At 37.8% G+C, this 17,380-nt stretch overlaps 1 protein-coding gene across 2 annotated transcripts in view; it reads right to left on the bottom strand.

Moving 5' to 3' along the window:
* ythdc2 (YTH domain containing 2) overlaps positions 1-17,380 on the bottom strand; it is a 43,776-nt gene that overhangs the window by 19,046 nt on the left and 7,350 nt on the right. For both annotated transcript variants that reach the window (XM_007574062.2, XM_007574063.2), the window contains exons 6-16: positions 15,948-16,114; positions 15,035-15,137; positions 14,151-14,307; positions 12,569-12,676; positions 12,344-12,489; positions 9,331-9,466; positions 6,842-6,968; positions 6,550-6,615; positions 2,898-3,076; positions 474-570; positions 181-268 (exon numbers count right to left, since the gene is read on the bottom strand). In XM_007574062.2, the coding sequence (XP_007574124.1) occupies positions 181-268; positions 474-570; positions 2,898-3,076; positions 6,550-6,615; positions 6,842-6,968; positions 9,331-9,466; positions 12,344-12,489; positions 12,569-12,676; positions 14,151-14,307; positions 15,035-15,137; positions 15,948-16,114 (1,374 nt within the window). The remainder of the gene's footprint in view (positions 1-180; positions 269-473; positions 571-2,897; positions 3,077-6,549; positions 6,616-6,841; positions 6,969-9,330; positions 9,467-12,343; positions 12,490-12,568; positions 12,677-14,150; positions 14,308-15,034; positions 15,138-15,947; positions 16,115-17,380) is intronic.

Raw genomic sequence — 17,380 nt, 5'->3', positions numbered from 1 at the left:
GTCCTAAAATAGGCCATTCATTGAAGGTGCGCCTTATAGTGCGGAAAATACGGTATATATATATATATATATATAAACTAAATTAATCAGTAAGTATAGACAGATAAGTATAGACAAATAAGCATAGATGTGCTTCCATTTTCCTGCATACAGCAGAGAGGAGTGAACAAAGTGACTCACTATCTTCCGGACACCAGATGGAGCTGGCTTCATGGCTCTTTTCTGATCCAGAGTCTGCATGTCAGAATGCAGAGTGAAAACCTGGTAACTGAGAGGTAAGACACATCAATCCCACAAGCAAGGCCTAGTGGTGCAGGTCAACACACAGAACAAACAGTGAAAGAACACCTTATATAGAAAGATTTGCAAATACAGAGAGTTACATTACAGTAATAACTTTTAACAGTTTTTGACAGGTTTTTACGGCTATAAGGTATTATTAGACCTTTGCCATGCTTTCTTTGCCTTATTACCTCTCAGAGTGAGTGGAGAACCTCTTATCATCAAAGAGGATGCGATCCCTCAATGACACAATTTCATCATATCCAGGAAGAAATATGAGGACAGCACCTGCAGATCACAAGATAAAACTTCACATTCCTGCACAGTTTATGTTGTGGTGACTGAAGCTGAAAACTAAAGATAACTCACTGTCAAGTTAAAACAGCAAATGGTACACTTGTGAGTGCATTTACTATCTCCACCCAACTGGCACACACATCAGAGAGAATCAAGCGCACCCATCCCTTTCACTCAGGCCCATCTGAAGTCTATAAGGTAACTTGGCACACCTGTGCTCACAATGATCTCTGCAGACAAAGAGCCTCAGCTTCAAGCTTCCACAAAGACACTCTGGTAGGAACTGGACATTACATCATTTAATCTGCATTCAAAGACCAAATTAGCCTTGTTGATGAAATGGGTTTTATGTGTTTAGAATGTAGTTTATTTATTTGTTCATTCACTGTTAACTTAAAAGTAGGTTGTTAACATTACCTGGAAAACTAGTTAATTAGGTCATTGTGATCTGTAATTGATTTTGTTTCATTTGTTTGTAGGTTTTCAACCTACTCTGTGACTACTTTGACTACTCCATGCGAAGTCATGGTGGTCTTGCACTGTCAATTGGAATAATCTAAAGACAAAAAGAAAAGATAAATAAAAGATGAGTGAGATGAGTGGTCCCTGTGTTTCTTTGAGGGAAGCAAGCTTTTTCAAGTTTGGGTAGAAGCTGAGGTGGTTTAAAGGGAGCAAAAAACTTGTCACTCACAAACCAAGTATTCTTTACTACCAACAAAGAGGGGAAAAAAAACTTATGAGTAAGCGTTGAGAAGGAAAGTAAGCAGAACATAAAGTTAAATTGTCAGAATATTATACATAACTCCCACAGTCTTCCAAGTTCCCACAAACAATTGGAAAACTCAAAATCAGACTGAGGAAAAAGCCAACTGGCTTAGACTGAGCCTCAGATTCGGGAGAAATTATGAAAATCTTAGGACCAATAAATTGGCCAGCAGAGAAATTTTCTCCAATTTCCTTCATTTTAGGAGCTTGGCAATTGGCTGATACATACTTACTCACACCTGGATGAGGGAAGTGGCACTGCCAGGACTCTCTTCCTGTAAAAACTTACCAGAATGAGAGAGGACTCCTGCCTGCTTGATTAGTTTTCCAGCTACCTCTCTGACAGACTACAATTTGTCAGGATAAAGGACATGTCTGATACTGTGGTCACCCACACTGGAGCCCCCTAGGGTACGATACTCTCACCCATCCTCTTTAACCTATACACCTGGGACTTCTGTAAAAACTTTGAAATGTGTCGCATCCAGAAATATGCCAATGACACTGCCATCATGGGGTGCATCAAAGACAACAAAGAGGAGTAGAGAAGTCCGATGTGGAACTTTGTCTGGTGCCATACAAACAGCCTGCAGCTAAACACATCCAAGACAAACAAACTGGTCATTGACTTCAGGAGAGACGGAGGCAGCCCAAAACCAGTTCTGACAGGAGTGGAGGGAGTGGAGATCGTGCAGACCTGTAAATATCTTGGTCTGTGTTTGGACAACAAACTTGACTGGACAAGTAACACCAAGCAGCTATATAAGAAAGCCCAGATCAGGATGTACTACCTGAGGAGGCTGAACTCTTTCAACATCTGATGTTGAAAAAAAAGATGATGAGGTTGTTTTATCAATCTGATATTGCCAGCGCCTTGTCATACACATGACCAAGCTTAGTCAGACTGGTCGACCAGTCAGTTTGGCTAAGCTTTTAATGTTGTAATGTTTTAAGTGTTTTTACGTTTTATGTGTTGTATGGGAGACAGATGACAATTTTCCTGAGGGAAAATCTTAAATCTGTCTATCCATCCGTCTAGAGCTTATCCATTGATCTTACAAAGGATCTGAAAGTAAGCCATGGCCCCATTTTAAGAAGGCCGACTGACAAACCTGCCCACCAAGTCTCATCTGCATGTAACAATAAGCACCCAACTGTTGCCAACTTAGTGACTTTGTTGCTACATTTACAATCAACACTTGAAAAGTGAAAACCTACAATTTTCATGTCTGATGAAAAAAACAAAACTGTACAAAGAAAACTCAGAATAAAAACTTTAGTCATGAAATAAGTATACATTTCTTATCTTCTTTAAGACAGATTTCATCCTACCATTATTTTATGCACCCATAATCAGCTACTGCATTATGTCCATATTGTTCAGTTTTCCTGCAGTCACAGAACACAGAACAGTCTCAGGTGCAACACTATTTTACTGACTTGTAATACAGAGGTCCAAAAAGCAAGCTGTGAGACTCCAAATGAACCCAGAGTGTAAAGAAAATAGTTCAAACTGGATGGAAGGGGTTGTTTGCTTCAATGCTAAACCTCACCCTCATTAGTGGTGGTGCAGATGTTGTGGAGCAATGTCATGATGAGATCCAGGTCCACCCGCTGGTCATCAAAGCTGTGGTGGTACTGTTTGAGAAGCTCTTGTTCTTCACTGCTCAGCTCTGTAGGACTGCACTGTACCAACGCCGATTCCTCCAGGCTGCTCACTTCCCCCAAAGGTCTGCACAGAAACAAAAGAACATTTTTGCTTTTAATTGTTTATAGTATTCACAATTATCCTAAAAAAATATATAAGTAAACAATCATGTGCTTCTATAGGAACCGGGCTTGTGTGTTGTTGTGCTGATGTCACCCCAGGAATCATCCCAGCAATATAAGAGGCAGCTAGGGCAGCAGGCATGACTAGTGCAGATCATGGATCTTCAGTTTCTTTGAAAATGGTGGAATACATGGTTGCTGAATTTGGTTTGTTGTCACCGGGAGAGGGAGGGAGGAGGGAAGGGGGGCAATTTCAGGAAAGACCAGAAAACACACATCACTTTCAGCCATTTATAGGTTAACGACTAAAAATGCTACAGTTGGCTCACAGGCTTAGTGCAACACAGGTAATCCCAATGTTTGGATTAGAACTGGTTTCACGCCTTTTACTTGAGATTTCCAAAACAAATAAGCTACAATTATTCCAAATATGATTTTCATTGAAACAAGTTTGTTTCCGATAGGAAGAAAACAGGTATCTGGAAAAACATACGGTAATAAAGCTATACAATAATGGTATTGATTTGGGAAAGAAAAATAATTTGTTTATATTAATTTTAAAAAAATCATTTATGCCCTTCTATGGAAAAAGCTTTATTTTTTTTATTTATAACGATCAATCCCTTGTTATAATTGCATGTTTCCTTTGGTATTTTGATGGTTTCTTGTTTAGCGATGAGCTCCAAGCCTTTGAGGTTGGAAAGTTTCCTTGCCATCATCCTAATCTTTAGTTCAATCCACAGATTCAGTCAGTACTTCAACAAACGACTTGTTTCAATGAAAATCATATTTGGAATAATTGTAGCTTAATTGGACCACTCCGAAGCGTTAATATTACTATTATTAGACTAGAGCAGGGGTGTAGAACCAGTTCAGCATTAAGATCCAAATAAAGCTCATCATCACCTTAAAGAACCACATAATTTCAAGATTAGCTTTATACCACATTGCTTGCTGAAACAGCTTTTTTCTTAGTCCCTAATGTTTAGTGGGACACCTGACAGTGTTCATTTTACAAGTGTCTTTAGATTTGGTTTGTACCCTGCTATAGCTACTCTTTCACATATGTCAGTGAAAACAAGACAAAGATTAGATTTGCTTAGGTGCAGTAAAAATTAATTCACAGATATACAGAAAACTTTTGAGTTCCATCTGCCAAACTGTCAGATGTTGAAGTGTCTCATGAAGAACATTTTTTGAAATATGGAGAATTTACTCGCATGGTTCAGATTTGTACCTATTTGAGGATATTGTGGTGATCTCTACCATTTGCATAATTTACACTGTAGTGTAAAATATGCAAAGATCATCACTTTTAGTCCTATTTAAAAACTTCCTGGATTCACCTCTGCTCAATAGTTTTAAGGGGGTATTTAATAAACATTAATATTCAAGCATTAATACAAATTAAACCTTACTTAAAGGTTAAACACAGCGGGTCTGATGCATCATAATAAATATCATTATTAATTTAATCTCTCGTAGGAGTCTCTTCTTTCTGATTTTTTCAGTTTTGTTCTGCAGTAGAAAAATCACTAAATATCTCATATCCACAAACCTGCCACTCTGAGCGTCACCACAATGCGCACACCAGTGATTGTGTTAATGTGATCAGAACCAGTTTGCTTTGCCCCTTAGCGTCACCAGAACCTGTTGCGCAAACTCTGACATATATTTGCTTCTATCTTGCGCAGCAGCAGCTTGCTCTGCTTCACGTTATGCTGCTTTTGTCAGTCCTGCCTTCAATAAGTAGTGAGAAATTTTGGTATCAAAGAGCTGCACATGATCCGTCAAAGAGCTGCATGCAGCTTGAGAGCCGCAAGTACGCCACCCCTGGACTAGAGAATAGCTTATGTAGCATTGCTTCCAGAATGGTTTATAATTCGGTTGGAAATTCACAGTGAAGAAACCCCTGAATTCTACAATCGGAGGGCAGTGTCAGACACAAGCAGCCAGTCTGAGGTGAATTTTCACAATAAAACATCTGTGCTGCCATCTTAATTAATGAGCCTCTGGGGTTAAAGGTCCAAACTCCGCTCCAAGAGCAGTGACACCAAAGTCCTATACTGGACCAAAAGTAAATCCCTTTTCAGTTGTATTGTTAGTTCAAAGTGGCTAGAGCTATCGAACCAAAGGAGACTCATTAGAGTTCATTCCCTTGTTTTCCTCTCTAAGCGTAAGGTCAGATGTTTACATCTCCAAAATGTGCACTGAAAATTTCAAGAGTTCATTTCAGAGAAGCAGAAACACCAGTTAAATCTTTGTGAAGCATATAAAGTCATTCTGAGTTACCTTCAGATTTTCTTTTTCACCGATTAGATATCATGTCTTTTGATGCCATTTCTTTCCTTAATTAATTAATTCAGTTAATTATTAAACATCAATCCATCCACTATATAACACACTTGTCCTTGCCGGGTTGCGAGGAGAGCTGGTGTTCATCTCCAGCGGTCAACTGGTGAGAGGCAGGTTCCACTCAGATCAGATCGCCAGTCCATCGCATCAAATAACAGTATCATTTCTAATACAATAATTAGTGGTTCTATTTAGTCGCTACCAGGCCTGTCATGATAAACAATAAATCAATTAATGGCATTATAAATGAAAATTATCAACCTCATTTTAATTTATTGGCTTTATCGTTTTTTTCCTGCCTTTTTCTCTTTCCATTGATGACACTGGATGAAAAAAGGCTGAACTCTGGTGCTCTTCACTAACCCCTCCTGTAAGGAGGAGTGAACTGTTGCATCAGGTACTCTGATATGCCGAGTACCTGATTATGAAGTATACATACTTCATAATTGTACTCTTAGTTGAATGTAGTTTTTATTTCCACCTTGGTTTTATGTTGTTTAGTTTTTATTGAAATGCATTTTTTGTTAACAGAAACTGAGAGTCCATTTTATTTTTGTTTTTGGTTGTTTTGGTTATTTTGTTTACCAGTTCCAATGTTAAGTGTTCCCTTGAATATAAAATGTATTTATTTTTTGCAGAATGTGCTTGCATTATTATGTCATTATCATTACATCAGTTTAAAATGATCGTTTATCGCAATAATAAGACAATTAATCGCTCAGCAAAATTTGTGTTAGGCCTAGTCACTACATCCATTATAATAATAAAACTTACTAATGAAGCCACAATAATGTAATTCTGGCAATTGATGAATATGCATCCATCGCGACCTGATTACGGACAAGGGTGTCAGAAAATGGATGGATGGACGGACATTCATCCCACTCCTGACAAAGTATGCAACTAGGACTCATTGATGAAGTGGAAGGATGACTTTTCAGATCTCTGATCAAACTTTTGAGACCGATTAGAATTTCTGATACATAAGCTATATAGTTGAGTAGTTCCTTTGGTTGCGACCTCTAATGATCCACTGCTTATGGACCATTAGCTCCTATCTATACTGTTTAATAGACTCACATTGAAGACTTGAGGATATCCATTGCTTCTGTCTGCTGGAAGTGTTTAGCAAAGTCTAAGGCAGTCCTGAAAAGAGATGTCAAAAAAGAGTCATATGTCTCAAACAGTTTGTAAATATTTTCATCAAAGCAAAGCTAATAGACTATATTGTGACAACATCTACTCCATTATTCAAGTTATCCATCTTTTGAGTTGGTACCATAGGCATACTTTTAATTACAAAGATTAAAAGCCATTTTAATCTTTGTAATCAAAGTTTTGCATTATAGGAAAGAAATGTGTGCCTTCCTACCACCCGTTAGATGCCTTCATGTTGATATCAGCACCCATACTGAGCAGCTGCTGCGTTTGTGGAAGGAATCCCCGTGCTGCTGACACCATCAGAGCTGTGGAGCCGGTCTCACTGTGCATGAAGTCCACTGAACCACAATTCAGGACAGAAGAGAGATCCTTCATCCAAACCTGCTTTCATTATGCATTACTTCAAGTATAAGAGCGTATGTATCTGTTATGGTTTTGTACTGACATCCAAGCATCATCTTTATTCTACAGTATTAAGTCTTCATATTTTCTAGGGCTGTATAATTATATTGATTCTACGATATTTATAGATTTTTTTTTTCCCTGTTGGAAGATATCAATTTTTCATCCGTGAGTATCGATACATTAAACCATAGGGGTCCATAGGCCTATACGTCTTGTTAACATGTCTGATTTGTGATGGCGTAGCAGCAAGATCCCACCTCCCCTCAGTCTCACTTTCAACTTGTGCTTAAAGCACACATTATAAACTACAGACCAGATTTTTTCAAATTGTGTTAATAGACCAAGTAAAACCAGAGTTGTGCTAAATTAAGTAAACTGTATTTTTCCGAATGTCAGAGAAATGTCAAAAAACGGCTTTTCCGGTTATGTGACAGGGAATGAGCTTCCAAACGTAAAAAACAAAACGCAACATTAGATTCCTTTGTTTTTGGAAACTCTAATCTTCAATAAATAACGATGGGCTGTGTTTTGTTGCTAAGAAACAAAGTAAAGTTGCGCAAGTAACTTTAAAAGAGAAGCGGAATGGTGTAGCGGCAAATACAGTGAGATCGCGAAATTAATGCAAAGTTTGGATATTGGAGCGACTGGTGGCATCCACTTCGTAATTTGTTTTTAGCTTAGTGGTTTCTGTTCTGTATATAAAGGATTACCTGAAGAATCAATGTGCAGCAGGTAGCGGCGCTCTGTTTTGAGCTGGAAGACGAAGAGGGGAAACCCGCTGCCGGAATCCGCGGTGCTGTGAGGATTGCCATGATGACGATGGCAGATCGATCATTCTTATTAGCAACTGACGAACAGTATCAGAGACTGAGAGTACGATGAGATCCTGGTAGTCTGAGAGGCAGCTACTCAGAGATCCAAGCAGGGGAATGGCGGCGCTGCGCAGCTGCAAGGAGTCGATCACTATGGGGTGAGGCAGAGCCACTCCCCCAGCAGCTAGTAGTAAACAGCTTATAGCCACGGCTAACTCTGGGAGTCAAGGTAGAAAAGCCTTATCCCCATAGTACAAAATACCTTTTTTCACCCCTCCACCTCCTCTCCAACACACAGTTATAAATTTTTGGCATCTTGTTTTGACCTATGATGTTTTGTCAAAAACTGGATACAAACAAATGAGGAATTGCCTTCATTTCATGCTAATGTTATAAAATGGTGATGCTTGCAATATTTTTACATCAGTTTAAGAAATGTACGGTATTTGTCATTCTAAATTATAAAATTCATTTGTTATGAATATTTGAGCGTTCCACAGTGGAAAAAGTTAAAATTTTTCCAAATCGGGTTTTGTTTTTCTGTGACTCAAAGTCCAAAATGCAGCCAAAGTACGTCCAAAAGAAAAACATAAATACAATTATTTGCATATTGAGAGTCTACAGAGGCTGATAATCTCCCCACTCAGCTCCCGGATCACTGTTGAAACTTTGTGTTTTATGTCAAATCCACATGAATTAAATGACAGAAACAAAATTTCTCACTGCATCTTTGATTCGTTTTGTCCAGCTGTAGGTTCTAAGTCTTTGTCCAATCAGAGTCAGGTATTGCGTAGTTGTTTTTAATCAGTTTTCAGCTAATTAAGTCCAAGTCTATAGAACACAAAATGTCACCAAAATCACTCTGTCCCTCTAAAATCTGTCAGAATATCGTAAAAGTGCATTGAATCGTATCATTTGCCAAATATTGTGATATATATCGTATTTTGATCAGAATATCGTATAGCATATCGTGAGATTATTGTCACTACACCCCTAATATTTACAAAATTGGTATTTTTACACACATAACCTACGACTAATGGCATTCTTGAAATAAAATTTATCAGAACAGTACATTCATTCAGCTTACACATTACTTCACCCTATCATTCTACTCTGATCGTTCTTACAAAAGCACAAAATAACATCCAGTTGTCTCTAGATTCCACCAATTTCAATGTTTCTAATTGAAATATTATGTTATAATAATTAAGGCAAAAATTTCTATACATCAAAATCTTTTGTATTTGTGGACATTCGTGTCTTGATAAGTAGAGCCGCTATGCCATACTGGTCCACTGCTCAGATGAAGGACTGACCAGAGCTCTGTGAGACTGTTCAAAGTTTGGGATATAGTTTTAGAACCTAAATTTGCTTTTACCTTCCTTACTTCCTCCCTGATCTGTCTGCTGTGTTCTTTAAGCTTCAAATTAAATGTAGATTAGTGTATGTAGACAAATTAGATGTGAAGAGAGAATCTTACCTGGGACATTTTCATTTAGAATGAGGTTGAAGAGCTGACTGAAAGCCTCCTGGTCTTCATGCAGGAAAATGCTGGAAATGCAGGAGTCCATCTCCCGCAGCAGCCATGGTTCAAGCTGATCTGTGTCATTTTCGTTCTGTGACACATAACAAAATGTTCACAGAGAACGTGTTCTCTAGACAGCACTTCAATAAGATGGTGAAAAACATAAGGGAACTATGGAAAAATTATTCAGGCTTTCTGGAACTCACCGTTTCTCTCATTTTCAGTCCAGTTTTAGGATCCATATTGTGCAATGTGCACATAAAGTGGACATATGCTTTTAAATCTTTCCTTTTCAAATGTAAGTCATTCACTTACGATCTGCAATGCTTTGGTCTGAATTCCTGGTTATTGTGATTCCACAGACCCTGGTTTACCTCTGTTAAGGCGTTTTAGAGCAACTCGTTTTCTGCGGTATCTTTTGTTGTTGTTGTTTTTTTAACCTGACAGACATTTCTCATTTCTATATATATTTTTTTTGTTAAATCTAAAAGGTAGGTTTAAAAACAGTTACACAAACTCCAGACATATCTGACACAGGATGTAAGAATGGATCACCTTTCAGTGGAACATTAGCTGTTATTACCTAGAGGTTCATCTGAACTTTACTTTGTTTAAAAACTGTTCATAAAACTGTGTTAATGTTCTTTTAATGAACTGAATGAAACAAATCTGAATAAGTTGTGACTTTTCAAAAGGCTGGCAGTAACAAGACTTAGCTTTGATTAAAAGCTTATTCTCTGCTAAATTGTAAACACTTTTCAAACTTTTTACTTTCGCATTTAGCACCGACATATAGGCAGGTTGCAGTATTAAAGAAAATGGCTACAACGACTGAGTGGAGAGCTGACAAGGCACAGGCAACTAATGATAAAAATCTCTTTAAAGTGTGAAAACCTTCTGGCTTCTTGAAAACAAAATATAAAGAAACAATGAATCACAAAAAGACCTTTGCAAAGTACTGTAAACAAGTTGTTTTATGAAAAAAATGCGAGTAAAATCTTGTAAATTTTATAGTATTTTTTTAAATTTCCCAGATAGTTTACACCAGTGGTTCCCAAACTTATTCTTCTGCGCCCCCCCAGTGGTTTCCAAACATTTTCTGCGCCCCTCCATGGATTACAAATGGCTGTCTGGTTGAAACGACGCTTGTGACGGGGGGGGATTGACTTTTTTGGGGGCAAAATGAATATACGTAGCTGAAAATAGTGTTGAGGAAAAATGATTGTTTTTAGTGTTTAATACAGTTAATCTTACGGCATTTGTAAAAGGTATATTGAACATTCTCGTTTTGAACAAATTTCTTAATTTTGAACAGGTTTGTGTTAATGATTTAAAACTAAACTATTTATGGGTAAGTATTCAAAGTACAAGAAGGAAAATACAGAACAAAAGAGAACTCTCACTGAGGCTCCTGTTGTGTTATCAGAGGACAGGAGGCCATAAAATTAGCATCTCCAGGAGGGCAGTATCACTTGAGCCTGGAAGAGAGAAGTTTGCTCGGTTCACGGAAGATCAAAAGTCTTCCAGAACTAACATCTGGGATGGTGTAAAACTGAATACAACATACAATGTTAAAACCACTAACATTTAATTTCTAAGACATTTTTCTAAGTACTAATAGCATGTTTTTTAATGAAAATTGTATTATCTAATTTTAGAATTACTAATCTAGTAAATGATGAATGTATTTGAAAATTGTACTATCTGTGAAAATATCGGAATCAAATGGAAATTGTTTGAATGAAAATGTTTTGTTTAATATTAGAAAATTGCTCAGGATTTATGCTAAATGGGGTTTTGGAAAATGATTGTGTTAACTTGTATACTTAGGATTGAATATTATGTTTCAGAGGTTAGAAAAAGGAATTGTACCTCATTTTGTTCTGTTGATTTTATGTATTATTTTTGGTTTAAGGCAGGACTCAATCTTTTGGGATGCTGAGTGCAGAAGAGCAAAACTGGGTTTGTGAATATAACCTTTCCCTGAAACAAATGACTGAATTTAAGTTTGTTCCTGAGAATCTATGTAAGGAGAGATAGCAGGAGAGACTCCAGATTTCACAGCTATCTGTGAAATACTTTTCTTAGGTTTTTCTTTGCCCAGATGGCCTTAGAACCGCAGGAGGCCAGGACAAGCTCTCTGCTCTTTTTGTTAAACAAATGATCTTTGATCTTTGCCGTAAATTAGGGAAGTTCTAAGTTTTTCTGAGTGTCCAAGATAGCTTCCAGTTGGTCAAGCAGAGGTAAGCCTTATTTGAATATATTAAAGAGGAAAAACACGCCTACATTATAAAAGTTCGTGCCCAGGAGTAATAATTCAGATAACTGCCACTATTTTGCCTTTTTGCACCAGCTCTCTCCAAAGACGCGTCTTTGCCTTTTCTTTTTCTATCTTTTTGTCTCAGGTAATGAATGTATGTCTCTGTTGTTCTGCAGTTTTGTTGTAAATTCGTACGTTGTTTCTTATTGGATTAAACTCTGTAATTCTGTGACGTCAACACGCATTGTTGTTTTCCTTGTCCGCCGGGAGGACCTGGGATCCAGAGGAAGAGAGAGCCAAACTTTTTTCCAAAATTAATTAATTCCGATATTCTTCCTTAATAGACACCAACATCGGTAGCCTACAAGGTACTTGTTAAGCTTAAGGTTCTGTATTGATATTAGCTAGTCATCTTTTAGCTAACATTACCTGCATCCAACAGCTTTACTCAACTCAGTCAGTTAGTTTGGAGGGAAAAACTGTNGCGCCCCACAGTTTGGGAACCTCTGGTTTACACAAACCTTAAGTCTAAATGTTGTTTCTCTTACAGTCTCTTTTTTGTCAGTGTGAAGAAAAAAATGTAAAAATTAAAATACACGAGGTGTCAAAATGCTAAAATGTTAAAACAATCATCAGATCCAGTAGAAGAGCGAACAGAATGTGTGTTCTGGATGCTTCATAGTGTATAATGTTGTGTGTTTGGCTTGCCAGCTTGATGGAGCCCTCATCTTCTCTGTCCCCACAGCTGCCGGCATGAAGGAAGCCTGGAGCCAACATGTGGGTCCGTTTCCCACCAACAGAACCGCTCTCCACTGTCTCACACCACTCTGTCAATCGTTTCTGCTTCCCCTCTTCTGAATATCACATGGACAGTGGAGCTTACATAAAATCAGTGAGAGGGCTGGAGGAGGTTCAAAAAGAAAAGCTTCATACTTCTCTGAGTCTCTTCCTGATATTTCCAGATGTCCTTTCTATTAAAGCCCGTCTGCCTCAGAATATCCTCCAAAAAGAGCTCTTTCACTTCAAATTGTTTCCCTTTAACTATAAACAGAGAGAAGTCCTCAGTGATTAAGTGATTACCAACACATTGCCATGGTGAAAGAAATTCTCAAATAAATCAGATAAGGAGATAATCTTCCCAATTTTATAAATTAACTTTAATACTTTTAGAAAGGTTGTGAAAGTTCTGTTTTGAACTGCTTGAAATATATTTTTCTTTCAATGTTGACTAATGATTTTCTTAATAAGTAGTAAGTAAGTATTTCAGAGATCCAGAAACATGGGGAAACTACCAGGGGTTTCCCACAGTGGGAAAATTTAGTGCATTAGCATCAAATTAAAGCTATGTGAGAGTGCATATTCACTCAAAGATAAACAATGTAAAAATAAGAATAACAGTCTGTGTAGAGACAAATATTACTGTACAGTTATTAAAAATGGCATGCTTTACTTAAGAGAAATTTTCAACTAAGTAATTTACAGAAAAATGTTTTTTTAATGAACATACATATGTATAAAAAACCGCAGACTGCAAGAAGTGAAACAAACTGCAAATAATGGCAAGAATGTAAATAGCTTATTGGTTTTGTTGGGATCAGTGATGTTTATAAAGTCTGGAAGGAAGGACCTTCTATAAAGCACCTTTGTGCATTTTGGATGAAGCAGTCTGTCACTGAAGGAGCTCTCCACTATAAGGTAGTTCATAAAATCTGAACCATAATTTTAGTACAAATTAATTGCTGTTGCCAGTTATACACCTCTGTTGTTGCATTTTAAAAAGTATTGAGAAATGGGAAATTCCTGCAAAGGATTGAAGTGGATGTACTGCTCTCCCTGGAGGGAGTGCACGCTGCTGACATTGACCACATCTGCCGTTGGGTTGACACTTTCTGCCACAACATTGGAAACTGCTGCAGAAAAAAACAGGGGAGGTGGAGATGCACCAAGACCTTGCAACTAAACCCATCCACTTTCTGATAACTAAAGACAGAACTCTGGTTTCAAGAAAGTGCAAGGCAATTATGCAGCTTAAGCTGTGACTGCACTAAAGACAAACTAAATGTTATTTAATCTTGGTTAAAATGAGAAAATGCACTCTTGACTCTTAATTTTGTGGTTACAATTCCCTCCTAATTTGTAAATAATTATTTTATTAATAATAATAGTACATTTTATTTATCATAGCTTTTATATATCCAACTGAAATCTCAAAGGGTACATTGACACACTGATGATGGCAAGCTACTGGATTGAAGGAAGGCTGCAAATTTTTTGCGCCATCAGCCCTTCTGACCAAAACCAGCAGGGAAGATGAAGTGTGATCTACCAATTGCAGGGTGAATGTTTTGTTTTACAGTGTGGAGATCAGCCTCTTCTAAGAGGTTTTACATCAGCTGCTATGGGCTCCATTCAGCAGGGTTTATTACACAGGGAACAGGCACCGACCTTCTGTTATCATGCAGGTGTACGGATGGATGTTTAATTCTTGGAAAAATCAAACATTCTCAGGACTTACGGTGGATCACAGGGCAGGAGCCAAAGTACTGGAGGAATAGATCTATATCCAGAGCTGCACTAGAGAGAATCAGCTTCAGTGTGGGAATCCTCTGGACAACATCCCGCATCTTAGTAAGAAGGAAGTCAGTCAGACCATCACGTTCGTGAACCTCATCCTGTTTGGAAAGGCCAAGCCACAAAATCATGACGTTATTTTACTACAAAACACAAGCTACTAGTTAAAAATTAAATTTTATCCTCACTACAAGAACTATAACTTCTCTTAAATTTGTTGTGGAAATTTGAGAAATCAAAAACCTACATAAAACAGTATACAGTGATCCTTCGTTTTTCGCGGGGTTTGTATTCCGAAAATAACCCGCGAGAAGTGAAATCTTCGAAGTAGTTACCTTTAGTTTTTACAACTATTACACAGCATAATTAAATACTCTACATTGAAACCAAAAAACAAAACCTGTTTTCAGGTCAGCGGATGTGCGTGTGCATCAATCGGGCCTGAATGTGATCCGGAGTCATGTCATTAAAGCGTCTCCTCCAACCTGCCCCGCGAGATTCACAGCTGTATCTACGGCAGAGCGATGGATCTCGTCAAGAGAGCCTCCAGTCAGGTTTTGCGCTGATTCTGGCACACAGGTAAAGAAGGAGCTCGGAGACTGTTTAGCCAATCAGAACGCAGAACAGAATGCACTATCAAAAAAACTGCACAAAAAAATCCGTGAAGCAGCGAGACCGTGAACGGTTAACCGCGTTATAGCGAGGGAGCACTGTATACTGTTCTTCAGATTCCAAATACTGGCCTCAGACTGGAATAAAGCATCAAAGAAGTTGCTTCACGCTACAATCATGAGCTTGAAGATGCTACATTTACAGAGCTATGCTCACCACAATGACATGGGTAACAGTTGTGAGGCTGGCATCCCCTGCCATCAGTGTTCTGAGGAGGACTCCACTTGTGCAAAAGGTTAGTAGCGTCTTGGGCGAGACCCTGAAGTTTACAAAATAAAGAGGAGCTGCTAAACATTTTAAGAACTCAACAGGGGTTTCCAAAAGCTGACAGATGGCCTTTTGAACATTCTTCTCTCTGTATTATATCTGCAAATTAGCCTGCTTCAGGAGACAATCTGTTATTTCTATGGGCTCCTTTCATTTTAACATTTCAGATTTTTATGTTACTTACTCATTGTAATAATATACAATGAGTAAGTATATAAATGAAAAAGGTTTGCAGTGTGTGACTGGACCCTGGATAACTGTGGATCTTTCCATCCAGCTGTTTTATATAAATATATCAATTTCTTTATTGAACTTTTGAGTATATTTCAGAAAAAAAACTGAAGAAATACATTCCTTTACAATCTTCCCCTTACATACAGAAGCCACCAGTGAGAGAGACTCAAGGACAGTGTTATACAGAGGAAGAATAAAAAAACAAATCAAAAAAATTAAGGTTGTAAAAAAAAACAAATAAAAACAAAAATTAAATAAATATAAAATTATATTTTGTCTATGCTGTAACTTACTATCCAGTGACCACTGATCACTGGATAGTGATAGTGACCACTATCACCACTGATAGTGGTCACTATCAGTGGTCACTATCCACTGATAGTAGGTTTTAATTATATTCCAGATTATCTGGGAAGACCAGCTTCCCATCATAATCAAGAAAAGCATCCAAAATCCCTTCAATAGATGTCTAATTTTTCCCAGTTTTCCTTCCAGGATTTTGCTGTAAACAGTTTTACAGCTCTATGTTTTTTCCAAATAGAATCTGACTAGCTTAGGTTAAATGTACCTGCTTTCCAGTCTGATGTGATAACCAACTGTCTGGCCAACACTCTCCCCTCTCTCTGCTGCGACTCTCTCAGCCACAGCAATGGCAGCCAGGCGCCTGGGCTGTGTACAGAAAATCCTGCAGGGTTTTCCATTCCTGCTACAATCATCTAACAAAAACTGGGGTATCTAAACAGAAACATTCCAGAAGTAATTAGTATTTTAGAGACAGTGGTAGTGTCATTTTCACATATTTCCAACCTACAGAATAGCTTTCAAATGTTATGCATATTAGTAAGGCTTATGGATTTTGTTATTTCTACATTCCTTACTGTCTGTTTAATGAATACGCTATTAAAATTATGTTTAGTTTATGTATTTTTAACAGAAGTCCATCTACTTTCACCTGTGAGCATGCTGTCAGAATCTGTCATCAATTATCATTTTATAGCTTATTTAGTCTTAAAATACAGAACTATTTTTCTTCCACATATGAACAAATCAAACGTAAAAAAAACAGGAATGCATCATGCAACATTTACATTGCATGCTTTAAAAAAAGTCCAAATACCGTATTTTCCGCACTATAAGGCCCACCTAAAAACCTTCAATTTCCTCAAAAGCCGACAGTGCGCCTTATAATCCGGTGCGCCTTATATATGGACCAATATTGAGCCACAACAGGTCTAGCAACTACGGTAAGCAGCCGCCGACTTCATTTTCGCCCGTAGAAGAAGAAGCGTGCGGTGCATGCTGGGATAATTATTATTTTTTTTTTAAGTTTATTTGATAGGGACAGACACACATCGACATAGACAAATGGAATAAAACAGCAGTCCCATGTTTGCATCATGGTGCAATAGCAACAGCTAATTCGCAGCACTTGTCCCTAGATGGGCTTTTAAAAAGTAAATCTAAAAATTGAAGTGATAATCATTTAAAATAGCACAACATAATGTATACAAACAGAAAAATGTAAAACATCAAAAATGGGTACAGTTCTGTATTGTCAGAACACTGGTTTGTAATCTATTAATAAAGTTTGACTGACCTATCTACCTACCGACCGTCTAGAATCAGGTCGTCTGCAGGTCATTTAGCACCACGTTCTCCATGAACATGCTGTGCGTGAACGGAGAAGGGTGACCATCATCCGGCCACATCCCGTGTCAAGAAAAGTCAAGCTCATCCCACTTCCCCATGCTGGAGATTTTAGTTTAATAATAACAATGAATAAAGTTATCTTTAAAACTAATTACACAGGTGACATTAAGACCCAACAGTAGAGTCAGACGGTAATGAAATTAATCTGGTTGTGTGTGTTGTTATTGTTGCTTTAATTCTACTTTTTTCTATTTAATCATAAAAAATCATAGTCAGACAGAAAGAGAGTCGTGAAACAGGAAGAGCAGGTTTCCTGAAAGAGGAAGTTTCCAGCCTGCATGTGGATAAAAA

The sequence above is a fragment of the Poecilia formosa genome, unplaced genomic scaffold, assembly GCF_000485575.1.
Source record: "Poecilia formosa unplaced genomic scaffold, Poecilia_formosa-5.1.2 Scaffold343, whole genome shotgun sequence".
Taxonomy (NCBI): domain Eukaryota; kingdom Metazoa; phylum Chordata; class Actinopteri; order Cyprinodontiformes; family Poeciliidae; genus Poecilia; species Poecilia formosa.
This window is presented reverse-complemented; position numbering and strand designations above follow the sequence as displayed.